The sequence below is a fragment of the Aotus nancymaae genome, unplaced genomic scaffold (assembly GCF_030222135.1).
Source record: "Aotus nancymaae isolate 86718 unplaced genomic scaffold, 86718_ANA_hifiasm-v0.15.2.pri h1tg000033l, whole genome shotgun sequence".
NCBI lineage: Eukaryota > Metazoa > Chordata > Mammalia > Primates > Aotidae > Aotus > Aotus nancymaae.
In genome coordinates this window covers 13,894,020-13,913,649 of record NW_026988447.1, presented here as the reverse complement: position 1 = coordinate 13,913,649, position 19,630 = coordinate 13,894,020, and the positions used below count along the sequence as shown (strand labels likewise).

General features: G+C 40.4%; 1 protein-coding gene across 3 annotated transcripts in view; it reads left to right on the top strand.

Annotated features, from left to right (window-relative positions):
• Positions 1–19,630, top strand: part of TMEM131L (transmembrane 131 like) — a 186,499-nt gene that overhangs the window by 101,839 nt on the left and 65,030 nt on the right. For all 3 annotated transcript variants that reach the window (XM_064383805.1, XM_064383804.1, XM_064383806.1), the window contains exon 7: positions 318–428. In XM_064383805.1, coding sequence (XP_064239875.1) covers positions 318–428 — 111 coding nt within the window. The remainder of the gene's footprint in view (positions 1–317; positions 429–19,630) is intronic.

The window sequence follows — 19,630 nt, the reverse complement described above, 5'->3', positions numbered from 1 at the left end:
CTAATTTTTGTGTTTTTAGTAGAGACAGGGTTTCACCACATTAGCCAGGCTGGTCTCAAAGTCCTGGCCTCAAATGATCCACCTGTCTGAGCCTCCCAAAGTCTTGAGTGGGTGAACCACTGTGCCCAGACAACATTTTGTATTTCTGAAACATTCACTGTGTTTTTTGTAGACAAAGATAAATATAATAATTGGATTAATAGAGTCTTGAAGGCCATGGTGATGAATATAGATTTCCTTTGGAGATATGCTTTTGTGTCACGGCAAATGTGTTTTAAAACTCTAACAGAGGAGCAATTCTCACTCTTTCTCTGCAGGTATCTGGAATTGGCACTCGCAGAATCTCTACAGAAGGGTCTGCAAAACAGCTACCGAATGCTTATTTTCTGCTTCCAAAGGTCCAGAGCATTCAGCTGTCACAAACGCAGGTCATTTTAATAGATTTACTTTGAATGCTGGTAGCCGCCAAACTTTGTAACCCTCTGAGAATTGGGGTTTTTACTATTTTCTGCTTTTTGAAAAAATATAGAAATAATATACATATGTAAAATATTAGTGGATTCCATGTAACTTCTTTTTAATGGCTGTAGAGTTCACAGTGTTGATATTCCATAGTTTGCCTAATCTTACCGTTGGTCTTTTGAAATGTTTACAGTTTTATTGTTTGTTTGTTTGTTTTGTGATGGAGTCTCGCTCTGTCGCCTAGGCTGGAGTGCAGTGGCGCAATGTCAGCTCACTGTAACCTCTGTCTCCGGCTTCAAAGGATTCTCCTGCCTCAGCCTCCTGAGTAGCTGGGATTACAGGTGCTTGCCACCATGCCCAGCTAATTTTTTCTTTTTTTTGTACTTTTAGTAGAGACAGGGTTTCACCATGCTGGTCATGCTGGTCACGCTAGTCTTGAACTCCTGACCTCGTGATCCACCCACCTTGGCCTCCTAAAGTACTGGGATTACAGGCGTGAGCCACCACGCTTGAAATGTTTCCAGTTTTTCACTGTTATTACCGTTAGGCCATATACCTATTTTATAAATTTCTTTAATTTTCCTTCTGATTCCTCTTTTTCCTTGGGGCATGTTTCATAAAGAGGAGAGATGCTTTGGTTAAAGACTGTGAACCATTTTATAGAGCTTGTTAAATCTTACCTGGTTGCTTTTCAGGGAGACAGCCTCCATGGTCACCAATAATAACAGGCCTCTAAGGATGTCTTGCTGTCTTTCCCCACTTCCTGCTTCTGGTCCTGCTGGATGGGGCTTAGTGGGAAGAACTATTCTGATTTTGTAGTAGATGTATAGTGATAAGTTCAAATTATTTTAATATATATTTCATTAATCATTTTATAGGGTTAGCTACTTTTTTTCCTTGATTATCCATATTTCCTTGGAACTGGATAACTGTTATAATTGAGAAAAGCTCTTGAACCAATATATTATGAAACTTACCTCTTCTTTTGGATTGTTAAATAAGGAACATTGCTTAGAATTTGTAGTCAATACCATTAGTAATTGGGGCTTTCATTCATTCAGCGGTTCTCTTGAGCCTCTGCTTTGTGCCAGGCCTTGGTCTAGAGTTTGTATCTGCATAGAGCTTACATTCCACTTGAGGAGAAAACCCAATTTTATTTACCTCTAGGGTTATATCTGGGATCTTTATCACCAAATAATTCTTAGGGATTTAAAATATTATTTTTATTTTTATAAAACTGCTAAGCCCCTCTTTGCAGAATTTTAAGGAGTACTTCTTTTAATTTGCAAATTTATATTTGGTTTAAATCCTAAAACCAGGGGGGATGTGTTGAAAGGTTTTAAGTAGGAGACTGATACTGATGTGCTGTGGCTTGCACTTTTGGAGAAGGGATTAGAAAGAGTGAGATTCAGTTTAATTTGCATATGCTGGCAGCACAGGTTTCAGCAGATGAACATTTTCAGCCTTATCTCAGGGCTATCCTTCAGCAAAATGGGGCAGCTGAGAATGGCCGGGTTTCTCTTGTGACTCCACTGGGAGCTCAGAGGGCCAGATGCCTTATCAGTGGAGATCTGAGTATTGGAATACAGATGGGTATTCAGAGTACCTTAGTTATTGGGGGTTAATGTGAGGATAAGTGGAATGAAGGGAGAGAGGAAGCTGACTCTGCAGGCCTCCTAGAGAGCTAGAACAGCTTGCCCATTATCTGACCCCCGTGGCCTGGCAGATCCTGCATACTTCTCATGATGCCCACTGCCCTTTCCGGCACCAGGCCATCCTCATTTCTCTTCTGGCTAACTCCAGTATCCCATTAACTCCCAGCATCTACTTTGGTCCCTTCCTACTTCTTTCCCCAAAATTCAAGTTGGACCACATTAGTCCCTTGCTTGAAACCCTTCAGTGCATTCCTGTAGGTCTTAGAATTTAAACCAAATCCTGCTTATGGCTGTGAGGCCCTCATGGTCTGGCTGCTGTCTCTCTTCACCTGCATTGCACACCGCCCATTCTTGGTCTCTACCTCATGGCCACAAGAGCCTTTCCCCGCTAGATTGTGCAATGCCATTTCCCCCCCTGCCACAGGCCCCTGTGTCTACAGTGTTCTCAACCTCCACCTCCAACTTTTCCCCAAATTAACCCTTATTTCATCCCTCCTTTTTCAACACATACTTGAGCTCTTCAGGGACTCTTGCCTCTCTCCCCATCCTAATTTCAGGACCTTTGTTAGACTTCTACTCCCATACTTATCTCCATTAAATAATCACACTTCGACCTGATGTAATTGCTTCACAATTCTTTCCATCACCTATGGAATGGAAGCTCTGTGAAAGCAGGGACTGTGTGATTGGGCTTCCTGTTGCACTCCCTGCATCTCACCTGGGAAGCAGTGGTTGAGTGGAGTTTTGGCTGTCCTCCACTGTGGGGCTGTCCTCACAGGCCAGGTTCTGTCACTCTCTGCGCTGCTTTGTTTCTGCTTCAGAACATACCCAACTCTGTTTCTTTTCTTTTTGGTATTTTAAAAATTTATTTTGTAAACAGTGTTATGAAATATAATTCATATATCACAAAATCCACCCACTTACAGTATGCCATTCAGTGGGTTTTACTATATCCAGAACTGTGCAGTCATCACCACTGTCTAATTTTAGAACATTTTCATTGCCTCAGTCTCTAAAGATTTGTCTAGAAAAGCAACATTTTTTGTAAAAAAAAAAAAAAGAAAAAAGAAAAAAACGTCTATTTTGAACATTTTATGTAAATGAAATGTATGGTCTTTTGTGATTGGCGTCTTTCTCTTAGCATGTTTTCAGTTTCATCCGTCTTTCATTTCTTTTTATTACAAATAAGGTACATTGTATGACATGCCACATTTTGCATAACCATCCATTGGTGGACATTTGTGTTGTTTTTACTCTGGCTGTTATGAATCATGTTCCATGAACATTTTTGTGTGAGTTTGTGTGGACGTATCTTTCATGTCTTTTCTCTTGGGTGTATACTTAGCAGTGGAATTTTGCTGGGTCATATGGTAATTCCGTGTTTAACATTTTGAGGAACTGTAAAACTGTTTTCTAAAGTGGTTGCATCATTTTACAATCCCACTAGCAATCTATAAGGATTCCAGTCTTCTACAACTTTGCCAACACTTATCTTGCATTTTTGCTTTTGTTTTTTTAGTAGTTATCTTACTGAGCATGAGGTGGTATCTCGTGGTTTTGATTTGCATTTTTGTAATGACTGATGACATTGAGCATCTTTTCATGTGCTCAGTGGCCATTTGTATATCGTCTTTGGGGAAGTGTCTGTTCATATCCTTTGCGCATTTTAAAATTGTGTTTGTCTTTTTATTGTTGAATAGTAAATGGATTAAATTCTGGACGTTGGGCCTTTATCAGGTACATGGTTTGCAAATATTTTCTCCCTTTTTATAGGTTGTCTTTTCATTTTCTTGATGATGCCCTTTGAAGTACAAAAGATTTAAATTTTGATGAAGTCAAGTTTTTCTGTTTTTCCTTTTGTCACTTTATGATTTTAGTATTATATCAAAAAAGGCCTAAGGTTATAAAGCTTTACTCCTATGTTTCCTTCTAAGAATTTTATAGTTTACATTTAGGTTTTTTTAAAGTATGTGTCTATGTGTATGTGTATATATATATATATACACACACTTTTTTTCTTTTTCTTCTTATTTTAGAGACACAGTTTCACCATGTTGGCCAGGCTGGTCTCAAACTCCTGACCTCAGGTGATCTGCCTGCCTCGGCCTCCCAGAGTGCTGGGATTACAGGTATGAGCCATCACGCCCAGCCTTACATTTAGGTTTATGACCCATCCTGACTTTAAGTTTTAGTATATGATGTGAGGAAGGGATTCATACTCATTTTTTTGCATGTAGATGTCTGGTAGTTCCAGTACCATTTGTTGAAAAGACAGTTCTTTCTACACTGAATTGTCTTGGTATTCTCGTTGACCTCTCATCTGTGGCCCCATTCCTGGCTGTAGATTTTCTCCTTCATTTTTCATTTATCTTAGGGTCTGTGAGTTTACTTAAGTCACTTTCTAAGGCTGCTCTTTTTGGCCATAGTTCTCCCCCCATCAGTCAAAAATAGTTATTGAAACACTATTTTTTGAGTGTTACAATAAATGATAGGGCTGTGAACACAACACAGCATCCTTACTCTTGTGATATTACAGTATAAAATACTTCAGAATTTGTAGATGAAACGTAATTTTTTGGCTGGTCTTCTTTTAGAAACCAATATTTAAAAATCTGAGTATCAAAAAAACTCTTAAAAGACAGTTATTTTCATTTCTTTCATTTTTACTGCGATTCAGGAAAATAAATTTTAAAGTATCTTTTAAGTCTTGCAATACCTAAAATCAAAAACTTACAAAATTTAAACCTAAGAAATAATTGTGGCATTCCTCTAGAAAAAAAAAATCCTGACTATAATATTTCTGCGTCAAAACTGCATACATTATGTGAGTTCTTTGTTGTATTTTAAGTGGCTATAAAGTTGTCAACTGTTCTTAGAAAGGAATGTCTTTATTTTGATATTCTACCTGTTTTATGTTTTTATACTCTCTGCCTGTTGTCAGGAACCTATTGTCCAGGGTTGGGGGGTTAGTGGATTCAGGAGGTCAGACTCCCTCAAAAAGGATAAGAGGGTGTGGAAGGTACCAAAGGCGTAATTGCCTCTTCTCCAGTATAGAGCTAGAAAGTATATCTGCGAGAAAGCTTAGCAAGAAGGTTTAGACAGAAATATATCATCAACTTTTCTTTTTTTTTGGCGGGGGTAAGGGGAAGGAATCTCATTCTCTTGCCCAGGCTGGAGTGCAGTGGCGCGATCTTGGCTTACTGCAACCTCTGCCTCCCAGGTTCAAGTGATTCTTCTGACTCAGCCTTTTGAGTAGCTAGGATTACAGGTGCATGCCACCATACCTGGTTAATTTTTGTTTTTAGTAGAGACAGGGTTTCACCATATTGGCCAGGCTGGTCTTGAACTCCTGAACTCGTGATCTGCCCACCTCAGCCTCCCGAAGTGCTGGGCTTACAGGCGTGAGCCACTGCGCCCAGCCAACTTTTCTTTAACTTGTTCCCTTAGTGCCACGTGAGGAGAAAATAACTCGTTTGTTTTAGGAATAAAATTTGAAGTTGAGAGAAGAAATACAGTTGTCTTACGTATGACAATTGAATCATTATGAGTAAGAAAACTGAGTAAGATGATAATAGTGGTTTAAAAGTATTTTCACTGAAACCATAGGGCTATATAATTTTTAGACTTTTATACGTGAGTGGGTAAAACGTACAGGCTGATTATATGTTTGGGTCTGACTTACATATGGGTCTAGATAGAATTGGATTTTAGTATAATTCATTGAGTATTTAAAAAATTATCTGGCTTCAGTGTAGGCAGAGGATAGAAAGGCATGTATGTACCCAAGGATCCCTGAACATAAATAGTCTGGAAGGTAAGGTTCCAGAATTTGCAGGTACTGCTTGACTCATCCGTCTGTGAAATGCTGATCAGAGAAGGAAAAACAGCAGGAATCTTTCATAAAACTGTGGAGCATGGATCATAAAATGGGAGATGTGCTTGATGTAGTATATTGAGGATACATAATTCAAATGTCATTTTTAAGATGGTTATGAGTTATCTGTTGCAAAACTTAAAATATGGGTTGCCAGAATAATCTTAGATGATAAAGGATGTTTTGCTACTACAAACATAGCAAAATTCAATCATGAGAAAGGAAAGCAGTGAGAAAATAGATGTGTACCCCCCACCTTTTTTTTTTTTGAGATGGGATTTCATTTTGTCACCCAGGCTGGAGTGGAGTGGTTTTATCTCAGCTCACTGCAACTTCAGCCTTCTGGGTTGAAGCCATCCTCCTGCCTCAGGCTCCTGGGTAGGTGGGATTACAAGTGCACGCTACCATACCTGGCTAATTTTTGTATTTTTTGTAGAGACAGGGTTTTGCCATATCGCTCTGCCTGTTCTCAAACTCTTGGACTTATTGATCCACCCACCTTGGCTTTTCAAAGTGCTGGGATTACAGGTGTGAGCCACCACGTGTGCAGTATTTCTCCTTACATATATTACAACACTGCACGCAAAGGTATGCATTCACTTTTTCTCACTGCTTCCAATTCATATGCTGAATGGAATCCTCAGGGCAATAGTATTAAGAGATGGGGCCCTTGGGAGGAGACCATGTCCTGAGGCTGGAGCCTTCATGAATTGGATTGGTGCCCTTAATAAAAGAGGCCTGGCTGGGCGTGGTGGCTCACACCTGTATCCCATCACTTTGGGGGGCAGAGGTGGGTGGATCACTTGAGGTCAGGAGTTCAAGACCAGGCTGGCCAATGTGGTGAAATCCCATCTCTACTAAAAATACAAAAATTAGTTGGGCGTGGTGATGTGCACCTGTAATCCTAGCTACTGGGGAGGCTAAGGCAGGAGCCTGTCTTGAACCCGAGAGGTGGAGGTTACCATGAGCTGAGATTATCCCATTGCACTCCGGCCTGGGAGACAGAGCAAGACTCGATCTCAAAAAAAAAAAAAAAAAAAAAAGAAGCTTGTTTGCCCCTTCTGCCATTTGAGGACACAGATGGCATAGTTGGCACATAGCAGGTGGCATCTAGGAGGAACCATCCCTCACTAGAATCTCTTGGTACTTTGATCCTGGACTTCCTAGAACTGTGAGAATAAATGTCTGTGGTTTAAAACTACCTAGTTTGAGGCATTTTGTTATGTTTGACCATGTGGACCAAGATAGTAGGAAAACGTGGAGGTAAGATTGCGTTTTTAAACCTTTTCATTTGGTCCTTCTTTTTTATTGTTTTGGCCCTCTCACAGAGAGAATTCCTAGCAATGAAAGTCACTGTGGTGGTGGGTCTGAATGACAATCTGAGGCTGTCCTGCTTTTATTGCATTCTTATTGTTATTTGTCACTTGGGTTTTCTTCCAGTCATTCTCTCTCCACTCCAGTTCACATGTCACTCTGCTGCTGGTGATGTCATGTTACACAAACTGGTTATTTCCCTGGCCGCTGGATTAGCTGAGCCCTCTCTTGTTTACAGGATACAGTCCAAGCTCTTGCTTGATAGGCAAGGTCCTCAGTAACCTGGGACCAGCTTCTCCCTCCAGACTCAGAGCTTCTACCCCTCTTTTCTGAACTCCGGACTCACAGACCTCTCATCATTCTCAGTACGTGCCATCCCTTTTCCACAAGCTCTCTTCACCTCATAAGCTTTTATCCCATTCTAATTATTCTCATTCCATCCTTCAAGACCCAGTTCAGATATCGTCTCTCTGGCACCTCTCCAGGTTCCCAGGCAGCCTGTGCTCGGGGTCTGCGTGCCACTTGGTCCACGCCCTGCCTTAATGCTTGGAGTCTCAGGTGTCTCTTCTGTTCTTCATGAGACTCTGCAGGAGGTACAGGGCCTGCTTTTTCATTTTTGTAATCTCTATCAATTTCATGTTTAGTACACTGAGGACTCCCAGAGTTTTTAATAGATAAATGAGTCAATGGCCATCTGAGTTGAGATCCCCAAATAGCATATCTGCTGGTCATAACATCTAAGATTTGTAGAACTTCACCTTTTCACCACATCCACCAGTTTGACCTTCAGCAGATTTACTACCAGGTCAGGTGGCATTATTCTTATTTTAGAAATTATCGAATGGACTTTTAGAGTTTAAGTTACTTGGTGGAGGTTGAGAGCAGAGCCAGTGAATAATTGTTAAGAATATTTTATTTTTTGTAATAAGAGCATATTTTGATCCTTGGCAGTGCCAGCTCAGTATGCTTTAAAATTTTCCCAAATTTAGTAAATGCTATATTGATTTTCATATCTATTGCTTTAGTAATCCCTGATCCAGGAAAGATAAATACAAATAAAATGTTCTCTGAAGCATTTTTATTATGGCAAAAAAGCAGACACTGTATAAAGGCCCAACAGTAGAAAAAGGATTTAATAAATGTAAGCATATCAACATGGTAGAATATTAAGTAGTTCTTTGAATTATAATTATGAGACCTATTTGGGAATGTTTGACAAGTGTTAAAACTAGACTATGATTGTAACTAAGTATATGACGGGTATAGCATATAAATATAGTGGTGTTGGGCTCATGAGAAAGCAAGAAATTTTATTATTTAAATGTTTTCTCCAATAATGTATTGGATTCAAGCCATTGAGATTTGGGGAGTATTTCAGTGATTTATTTGGGCAAAACAGAATATTTGAAATTGGCATTGTCTCAGAATCTGGCATTTAGGATCATTAGCCATATAACTTGTCTGAGAGATTGAAAAGAACTTAAATTATTGTTATTGAAATCACTGTAAATAATGTTGTTAAAAATGTGATTATAAGACAATGTCGGAAACTTGATTTTAAAGTGAGAGGAAAACACTGACACACAGTTCTGCCAAGGAAAGGTAGTTTTGTCGTTGTGTGTGAGTGTGTGTGTGTCTCAACATAGTATCAAATTATTGAATTGTCTGAGAGATATCTCTTAAGGATATTCTGGGATTATCAGAAACTATAATGTGATTATAAGAAAACATGGGAAACCCAGAGAAAGAAAACATTAGAAATAAACCTTAAGACCACCGTCATACTTGGCAACGATCATCATAATTAATGGTTGGTTGTCTGCTTGCAGTATTTTTTCTGAGAGTTTGTGGGGACGAGGGATTTTCTCCTTCTCCATGGCAACATATGCTGGATAGTGTACAGGAGAGATTATCTCTGGATATTCTGTGTGATATCTAATATATTTCAGACCAGGAGTTCCTAACCTTTTAAAACTGGCACAACCTTTGCTTTCAGAGTGTGGTGTCCAACCCTTGTGCCCGCCTGCCAAGGACAGCTGCTGGGCGAAGGTTGTGGTCCCGGGCTGCCTGCAGCGTGGCGCCTGCTAGATTTGGCGTGGGGAAGGTGCCCCAAGGTGTTACCTGCTACTTGCCTTCTAGGGTGCTGACACCTGTCAATTAACGTGGCAATCTAGAAGGGCAGCTGTAAACTCAGGGTAAAGAGGAGAACGTGGAAAGCCTTTCAGTCACAGTTTGATGAGGAAATGGAAAGGGGCACATTTCTCACTGACAGATTACAAAATGCCTGATCTAGGATTTGAAGATGGAAAAAGAGAGAACAGAGAAATAAGGGCCTTTAGAACTGTCCTGTTTTCCTGATAGTCTTACACAACTAGTTAAATGGAATAAACAGTATTGTGATAGCTGAGAATTCCTAGAAATACCTGTGTAAACATAATGATTTAGTAACATTTTGTTGTAGTTTTAGCAGTGCATCAAGATGTAACCGTTTTTTGTTGTTTGAGATAACACCTGGAGTTTTTTGTCCTACCTCCAAGAGGATTGAGGAGCACGGCACAAAGGTGAGGTTAGAGCGGGAGTTTAATAAGTGAAAGAGGAAAAACTAGATTTTTTTCCTCAGGCTACTTTTTCTTTTTGAGACAGAGTTTTGGTCTCATCACCCAGGCTGGAGTGCAGTGGTGCGATCTTGGCTCCCTGCAACCTCCTCCTCCTGGGTTCAAGCAATTCTCCTGCCTCAGCCTCCTGAGTAGCTGGGATTACAGGTGCACACCACCACACCTGGTTAATTTTTGTATTTTTAGTAGAAATAGGATTTCACCATGTTGGCCAGGCTGGTCTCGAACTCCTGACCTCAGGTGATCTACCCGCCTCGGCCTCCCAAAGTGCTGGGATTATAGGCATGAACCACGGCGCCCGGCCCCCAGGCTGCTTTTTATGTTTTGTGGGAATAAGGTACTAACCCATGAACGGAGGGCTCTATGGAAACCCTTCCCTTGCTGTCTACTTAAGGCAAGCTAATTCCTTTCAATTTCTTTGAGTGATAGAAGTTGTTTGATCTTTTTTATGTAAAAATGATAGACTGTCAATCTCTGGAAAATGATTACTGTATATTAAGGGGAAATTAAGTGATGGTATACATTTACTTATCTATCTACTTCTGAATATAGCTTTTTTTTTTTTTTTAAGGACTTGCTTAAACAACTAAAACTTTTCTTAAGTTTCAAGTGAGAATGCCTCTGTGGAATGGGAACGTGGGAAGGGGAGAGGTAGAGGAGGGTTGGTGACTGGAAGAAAGGAGGGGAGCATGGTGAAGACTCTAGAAAGAGAAAATACCAAGATGTGTGGGTGGGGGTGTTCTCCCTCCCCTCATTTTTGTTTCAGACTGAGTGGAGTCTCTTCACCCTTCATCTTCCTCCTGTTTGCTTCTTTAAAAACTCTGCTTTCTTGGCTACCATGAGGACATAGTTTCCTGGTCCCTCTTTTAACTCAGTGTTTACCTTGTTTCTTTATTTGTTTGCCTCCCAGGAGAATTGACTAGTTCTTTACTGAAAACCCTAAGAGATCCCTGTGGTTGCAGGATGTTGGGATTCACTTGGGGTGGCTGGCAAAATATTAAATATTAGGGAAAGTTAAAAGATTATCGTAAAAGCTTTTGTATTTATGTATTTTTCTGTACTGGATACAAACCCCTTAAGAGCAAGAATTATGCCCTAATCTTTGTTTTCCTATCGCCTAGCACAGAGTCTGGCAATATAACATGTAGTAAATGGTTGACAATTGGATAAATGGATAAAAAGGAAAACATTACAATAAGCTATTTATGAAGATATAAGACACAGATCTTCCTTTGACTTCTTTCATTTATTCTCTTAGAGTATTTTAGAAACTTTTGTTAGAAGACTTAGAGATACCTAATAAATAACACCTCTCTTCCTCACCAAGTTCTGAATCATTGAATATCTAAGAATCTGGAGATAGAGAACTAAAACTGCCTTTGTATTACTAATAAGCATATTCTCCTGTATCAGCTAGGGTAAAAGAGCCAGGAGTTACTAACTCCTTCTCCCCTAGGGTAGACTTTGGGGTGACTCACTGGAGGGGAATTTGGGTCTGAAGGACAGATGCTTCCCAAAGTATAGAGAGGAGGAGGAAAGAACCCAACTCCTCTAAGAGCCCCCGCCCTGCTCAGCCCTTTTCACAGCATAGAATGCTTATCTGTTGCCCACCTATTAGGTAATTGGGAAGGGGAGAGGAAGGCTTGGGATAAAAGGACAGGAGTGTTTAGGGAAAGAGAAGGCTTTCATTGTGACGTCCTTGGTTTTGGTTCTCTTGACTCTGGAATTACCTGTTAAGCCCAAAGCGATCTGCCCACTTCAGCCCTGAGCTTTCACCTTCCTGGGCCTGTTCCTCCTCCCCCTGAGAGCCTGCCCCTCCCCTGATTTCTTTGTTGACCCTCCTCGGACTGCTGGGGTCTGCTGTTGAGTTTGCCCCTAGAAAGCTTTGAGATGGATTAAATTCACTAATCATCTGCTTCAAGGCCACACTGTAACCAGCGTTGAAAGTTCACATCCTCCTCTGTTTCCCTTTCCCAAATTCTTTTCAACTGCAGTATCCAGTACGGTTTATCAGAGCTTTTGTGATGAGATGAAATAACAGTGTTAAAATATGTCAGTAGAAAATACCAGCCATATAAAATGCCTGTCATAGAGATGCATCGTGGGAGTGAGTAAGAGGGTGAATTCCAAACCAGACCACCTGGCTACAAATCTTGGTTCTGAGTGACTTTAGCCAAGTTACCTAATCTCCCTGTGTCTCAGGTTATCTGTAAAATATGTAATAATAGCCCTTTCGGATAGGATTGCTGTAGCTATTCAATCAATTAATTTCTCTAAGAGCTTAGAACTAGTCTCTGGCACATAGCTAAAATGCCTTAATCACTTAACTTTTAAAAAGAAGCTTTTGAATATAAACCCTCTCCTATTATGAAACTCAGGGAGAACTTTAAAATTCAGAGATTCAAACCCCTGGCAGGACATGAAAGTTCAAGGCTATGGTGTATCAAATGATCTTGGCCTGTGAGTTAACATTCAAAGAATTTGAAGTCCTCCTCAATTTCTTGGTCTTTTTTTTTTTTTTTTTTTAAGTTTTAATCAGAGAGGTTCTCCATGCCTGTGTACAGATGGGGAACTTTTAGCAGCTACAGCCTGGATTTGTTCTTGCTAAAATGTGTGTGGTTCCCCCAAGGTTTCAGAATTTGTAGTGGTTCAGTAGTAAGTCTTTTGAGCCTCACTTGAATCTACAATCTTAATGAAACACACAAGAATAACTTCATTTATTAACTTCACATCCAAAAAATTTGGAAAAACATGTCCTCCCACCTCCCAGCCCTCCAAACACTAATTTTAAGCAGAATTGTTCCCAGTACTTCCTATTTGCCAAAGAGAGGGAAGGAAGTTGGAAAGAGCCTCACTTTGGTTTCCGCTTGAATTCATGCTGGTCGTTAAAGTCTCAGACCTTTGCACTTAACACTTGGCAGGGGGAGATCGCCATTAGTCAGGAGGCTAATCTGGGTACTTTGGGGGTTAGAGAGGAGCCACCTGTGCATACCACCTCGCCTCTCAGGAAGGGGCACCTGAGACGCTCTGGCCTTTCCTGAGTTTATACATTTATTTGCCTGGCGGTAGCCCAGTTGCTCGGCCGGCCTGCCTTCTGTTTTCCGTGTGTGGATTTCTGTTTCTTCCTTGGGCCCTTGTTTCTGGCATTTCCCGGACTCCTGTGCTCAGTGGTGTCGAAGCTGTGTTAGGAGCAGAGCTTCTGCAGACTCTGTGGGCAGCGACCTTGAGATCTGTGCACAGGTGGTTTCCGTTGCCTCTCACTGTGGATTTGCTGAAACCTGCGTCTTAGGGAAGGTTGTTTCCTTTCTGTCCACTGATTTCAACTGGAGTGTTCCTCTCAGCAGACGCCCTGAGGTGAGCGGTTTTTGACACTTTGGAAGTGCGAGTCCGTCAGGGCCTGTTCTTAGCCCTGTCCCCAGGACTTGCTTGTCCTCCACTGTTCCTCCATTTAACCAGATTTTTGTGTTGGTCTCTTTCTTCTCAATTACTTAGTGTGTTCCTTTAATTTTTTTTTTTTTACTTTTTGGTCTAGATATTTATTTTCCCTTTAGATATTTCTCTAATTTTTTTTTTTTTTTTTTGGTGTGTTCTCCCAAAGCAAAGGAGATAAAATCAAGTTCTGGGTCTACTAAAAACATCTATAGTTCAAACAAATCTTTTTTCTGTTTGCTGCATTGCATAATCTTACATAAGAGATACTCTTCTGTCAGTCCAGTATCCCAGTCAGGCCCAGGCTCAGTTTATCTTGTCCTACCTGGTTCCCCTTTAATGGTTTCCTCTTTGCTGTGCCTTTTCTTGAGTCCTAAATGCCGTAAACTTCTCAAGCATATTCCCTCAGAGCACAAGCAGTAATTGCATCTCCACTGAAAAATGCACTGAGCATTCCACACTCCCCTTCCTGATTTCCTCTCGCCTGTCCAGGTTTGTGTACGGCTTGGTGTAGCCGCCTCAGTCTTTGACGGTAGAGCTCCTTAATTGTTTACTATGAGGGATTTAGAAATGTGTTTCTCCACAGTTTCTAGAACTGAGTTGCGGTTTCTTAATTTTAATTTATTTTTATTTTTACTTTTTTTTTTTTTTTAAGGCAGGGTCTTTCTCTGTTGCCCAAGGTGGAGTAAATGGCGTAGTCACAGTTTATTACAACCTTGGCCTCCTGGGCTCCCTCCTCAGCCTCCTGAGTAGCTGGGACTACAGGCACGGGCCACCATGCTTAGCCAAGTTTTATATTTTTTTGTGGAGCAGGGGTTTCACCATGTTTCCCAGGATGGTTTCAAACTTCTGAGCTCAAGCGATCCACCTGCCTTGGTCTCCCACAGTGCTAGGATGACAGGCATGAGCCACTGTGTCTGGCCTGAATCCTTTTTTTTGGAACAATTCCAGTCTGCTGAGATCTTGCTTGTCTTTCTGTTTTATTAGATTCTTTTAAAAGCTCCATTTAGCACAAAGACACATTTCGCTCATTTCAAGTACCCTCACAATGAGATCTCAGGGTATCTCCACTTCTGTTTTTATGTCTGTTTAATCTGGCCTTCGAGGTTTCTCTTTCTTTTTCTTTTTTTTTTTCCTTTTTAGTTGGCATGTAATAATTGTACTTATGTATGGAATAGAGAGTGCTGTTTTGATATGTGTATACAATGTGTGATGATCAACTCAGGGTAATTAGCGTATCTCAGACATTTATCATTTCATTATGTCGTGAGCATTCAAAATCCTCTCTTCTGGCTTTATTATAGTCAACCGCAGTCGCCCTGTAGTGTTGTAGAACACCAGAACTCATTCCGTCTGTCTAGCTGTAACTTTGTATCGGTTACCCAGCAAGGTTTGGTTATTTCAAACCATTTCAGCTGTGTCTAGTGCTTGCCTTCCCCTTTCCCTATATATAGATGGGGTAAAATATACTTAACACAAAATTTACCATTTTTACCTTTGTTTTTTTTTGAGACCAAGTCTCACTCTGTCACCCAGGCTGGAGTCCAGTGGTGTGGTCTTGGCTCACTGCAACCTCCGCCCCCCCGGGTTCAGGTGATTCTCCTGCCTCAGCCTCTGGAGCAGCTGGGACTATAGGTGTGTGCCACCACACTCAGCTAATTTTTTTAATTTTAGTAGAGTCGGGGTTTCATTATGTTGGCCAGGCTGGTCTTGAACTCCTGACCTCGTGATCCACCCACGTCAGACTCCCAAAGTGCTGGGATTACAGGCGTGAGCCACTGTGCCCAGCCTATCCATTTTTACCATTTTTATGTGTACAGTTCACTGGCAGTAAGCACATTCACAGTGTTGTACAGTCATCACCACCATTCATCTCCAGGACTTTTTCATCACCCCAAAGGGAAACTCCACGCCTGTTAAACACCTTCCCTCAGCCACCACTATTCTCCCTGGCAACCACTATTCTACTTTCTGTCTTTCTGAATTGGACTATTGAAGGTCCCTCATATAAGTGGGATTGCACAGTATTTGTCCCTTTGGTTTATTTCACTTAGCATAATGCCCATGTTATGTAGCATGTATCAGAATTTTATTCCTTTTTAAGGCTGAATAATACTCTGTTGTACATATATATCATGTTCTGTTTATCCATTGGCCCATCAATGGACATTTGGGCTTTTTCCACCTTTTGGTGTTTATGAGTAATCTTGCTATCAACGTGGGTTTATAAGTATCTGTTTGAGTCCCTGCTGTCACTTTTGAGTGTATACCTAGAAATGGAATTGCTGGATTGAATGGTAATTCTGTTCACGTTTTTTGAGGAACCACCATAGCATCCTTTCTTTTATAGCCTAATTCTCGCCACAGTGATGCCTACTAAGTATAAGCTGTGCCCACGCTACTCAAGGTCAAGTGACAGCAGCCTGCATTGCAAAGCTTAAACTTTTGTCGAGTCTGGATCTTGTTTCAGGGCCTGTGCCAGACATGCAGGACCTACTTGCCATTTGTTTGAGGCTCAGCATCATCCAATTGTATAAAAATAGTTACTTGCCTTTGAACAGAGCCAACATATGCTGCCTGACCTACCAAGGTGAAAATCCCACATGGCTGTACCCAAGCTGCCAGCCCAGGTTGTGGTAGTTAAAAGCTAGTTACCTAAGTGTAAAAACCAAGGTGTTACCCAACACAGATGACTTCCACTTGGCCCAACCAACAGTTTAGATAATACAGGGGTTATCTTATTCTCCCATTCGCTTTTTGTCTATCTTTCGGGGGTTTCTGACACATTTCAGGGGGTGGGAGGTAGTGTCCAGCAAATGACACTTCTTTTTATCTTGGGCTCTGAGCCAATTGTGAAATAAGACAAAAAGAATTTGAAGTGTTTTAGGGGGAAAAAAATGTCTTAGAAACCAAAGGAGTGGTGAAGAGTTTTCTTCTAAAAGCTTTAATGTGAGAAAAATGCTTCCCTCAAGCATCTAAATTATTTGTTGTGGAATTTTATTAAATAAATGTGTTAATTGTGAATGAGCAAATTATAGTCTTCCCTTTGAGGCCTACTGTGTACCCAGTGGTTTGCATATATATCTCATTTAGCACTCACAATATTGCTGTGAATTCAATAACTTGATTTTATGGAAGAGGAATCTGAGCTTAGAATGGGTAGGGAATGTCCGCAGGGTTTTATGGCTGGGGTTTGATCTCAAATCTGTGTTGGCTAAGGCACTTGGCCACATTGCCTTTACTAAAATGATGTGGATAAGGAAAAACGCTATCCATATGCTGTAGCCTTTTTTTTTTCCCCTCCTAAAAGCAAACTCATTTCAGCCACTTCCTAGGTTTTTGCAGATGTTTGTATGAGCGGGTCTGGCACTATAGTTAGATTTTGTTTCAGTGGTTAATATCTGAGGAATAAAAGGGTAGTAGTGGTGGTGTGGTGGGGGTTGAAACACAATTGCTATTTAATATCAGGGAATAATAACTTTACAGTGCTTACTAATAACTCAGTGGAACCTGCCGTTAATGCAGGTTAGGAGTTTGGTTATAGAATGAGTGTTAATGTGGAAGGCACCCAAGATAGCTCTCATTTTATTTGCCATGTACATAATACTGTGTGTGGGGACCACCTGCTGGAATGGTCAGATGGCTTATACAGAATCCGTGTTCCGGATACATATGTTGGTATAAGAGAGTTACTTTTTTTTTTTTTTTTTTTTGAGATGGACTCTGTTGCCCAGGCTGGAGTGCAGTGGTGCAATCGCAGCTCACTGCAACCTCCACATCCCAGGTTCAAGCAATTCTCTAGCTTCAGCCTCCTGAGAAGCTGAGATTACAGGCTTGTGCCACCATGCCTGGTGAATTTTTGTAATTCTTTTTTCTGAGACAGAGTTTCGCTCTTGTTGTCCAGGCTGGAGTGCAATGGTGCAATCTCGGCTCACCACAACCTCTGCCTTCTGGAGTTCAAGAGATTCTTCTGCCTCAGTTTCCTGAGTAGCTGGAGCTACAGGCATGCACCACCACACCCGGCTAATTTTGCATTTTTAGTAGAGATGGGGTTTCTCCATGTTGGTCAGGCTGGTCTCGAACTCCTGACCTCAGGTGATCCGCCTGCCTCAGCCTCCCAAAGTGCTAGGATTATAGGTGTGAGTCCCACGCCCAGCAAATTTTTGTATTTTTAGTATAGACACGGTTTCACATGTTGGACAGGCTGGTCTTAAACTCCTAACCTCAAGCTATATGCCTTCCTTGGCCTCCCAAAGTGCTGGTATTACAGGCGTGAACCACTGCACCTGGCCAAGATTTATAATGACCTCTAATATTTAGCATTCAAAATTGTGAAAAGGGAGAAAGATGTCTGAGAAAAATAGAATCTAAGATTGGGATTTATCTAAGTAATTCTTTCATATTTCATAAGTTATAGTCCTTAAATAAAAAGGTTTAATGTAGTTATTACCAGGAACATCTTCAGTCCTCTTGTTCATGCTGTCTGGATTAATCTGGATTCTCAAATATATTTATTAGACTGTGCTTTACTCTTGTTAATAAGTCATCTAAATGACTTAGTACTTTAATTCTGTTATTTCCTTTCCTGTTTAATTGCCCACAATCTTTCCAAATCACACTCTTCTCCTGGCCCAGGGCGTTAGCAATTCCTTAGCAAGTGAAGGGAGATGATTATTTTCTCTCTAGTATCCAGTTCCCTACATTCATACTTCTTCACCACAAAGCTGTGCAAATACATGCCATACAAAAGGAGTTTTAACATTTCTATTTTCTTGACCTTTGCATTTTATCTTGGTATGTTTTTCTAATATATATCCCTGTGTTGATAGATTTTTAGGCCTTTAGGTGTCTAGGAGAACTAGACTTGGTCTGTTCTGATTCGTTAAAAAAAAGTAATGACTTGCAGTTTAAAAACCTGCTATTTTTTTTTTTCTGTTTTTCTACTAACTAGCCCCAAGATCTTTGGTAAGTCTCTTAACCTCTCCAAGCCACATTTCCCCCTCATCTTCTAAAAGGGGATAATACTTCACATGAAGTAATATGAAATATACGAAGTATATTAATACTTTCAATGAAGACTACTTAAGAGAAATTTGTGTATAGAGTTCCTGTTTCTTTTTTCTGTAAAATGTCTGATCTGATTTGTTAAAGGAGCATGGGAGGTTTCAAAGCTAGAGCATTAGGTTTTTGTTTGTTTTTCGGTCTAATCAGCCCAGGCCTATTCTGGATGAAGGATCAGGGATGAGGGTGTGTCCTGCTGTCATATAGTGTGCTCAGTTGGGAACAGTGCGGGGGGGTGGGACTTGTAACCCTAGTGCATGGTTGCCCCTGGCTAATATTTTGGTTAGAGTTTCTTTTCTTTTCTTTTTTTTTTTTTTTTTTAGGATAACCTTGCTATTGTTTTGTTCTTTTGAGAAAGATTTGAATTTGAAAATTTCGCTTTTAGAAAACTTAGCATACTTCTGAAGGGCAGTTTGGAGGTTCTGGGACTCCCCCTTGTGGGATTCTGAAATATGTCCTACAGCAAATGAAACAAAAGAGTGATTTTTTAAATGCCTCTCACTAATAGAAGAATCTTAATTAAAATGGCAAGTTATAAATATATCCATCCAGAGATTTACTAAGAATGACAAAATGTCAGGCTTTAAATCACAGCAAATCACTGTGCAAAATAGGGTTGTTAATTATGTTGAAAACTGTTAATATGATTGTGAACTTTTAACATTATCTCTTCATTTGAAGAAATATTTTAGGGTAGAGAATTGCCTTATCAAGTTAAGACCTTAAGCTAGTTACATTGTTGTAGATTTCTTAAAAAGAAAAAAAAAAACTTAGTTATAAATGTGTACTTTAAAAGTGTTTTAATATGATTTTTTCTTTAGATGTTTTTTGTAAGTTTCAGATCAGAAATACACACTGAGCATCAGGTTTTTATTATTATTTTATTTTGTAGGCACTATTTACTATTTTCTGTCTCTTACCCTTTGCAAGCTTCTCTTGCCCTTTCAAGCCAATTCCGTAGCATCTGTGGCTGTGTGCCCACCTCTATCCATTCACCAGCCGTTTATTGAGTGCTGTTGAAGTGATAGGCATTGTGATAAAAACACCACACTTAGAATCCCCTGGGGAATATAGACCTTGACCAGGTTGTTGTGAGAAGTGTTACAAAAAGTCAGGTAGAAGTTGCTGTGGTGTCTGAGAGGGATATAGAAGCGGGGACATGAAGCATAAATCAGATTTAGTTAGGTGGAGAGGTGGCTGGGTTTGGAGAATGGGTGCAA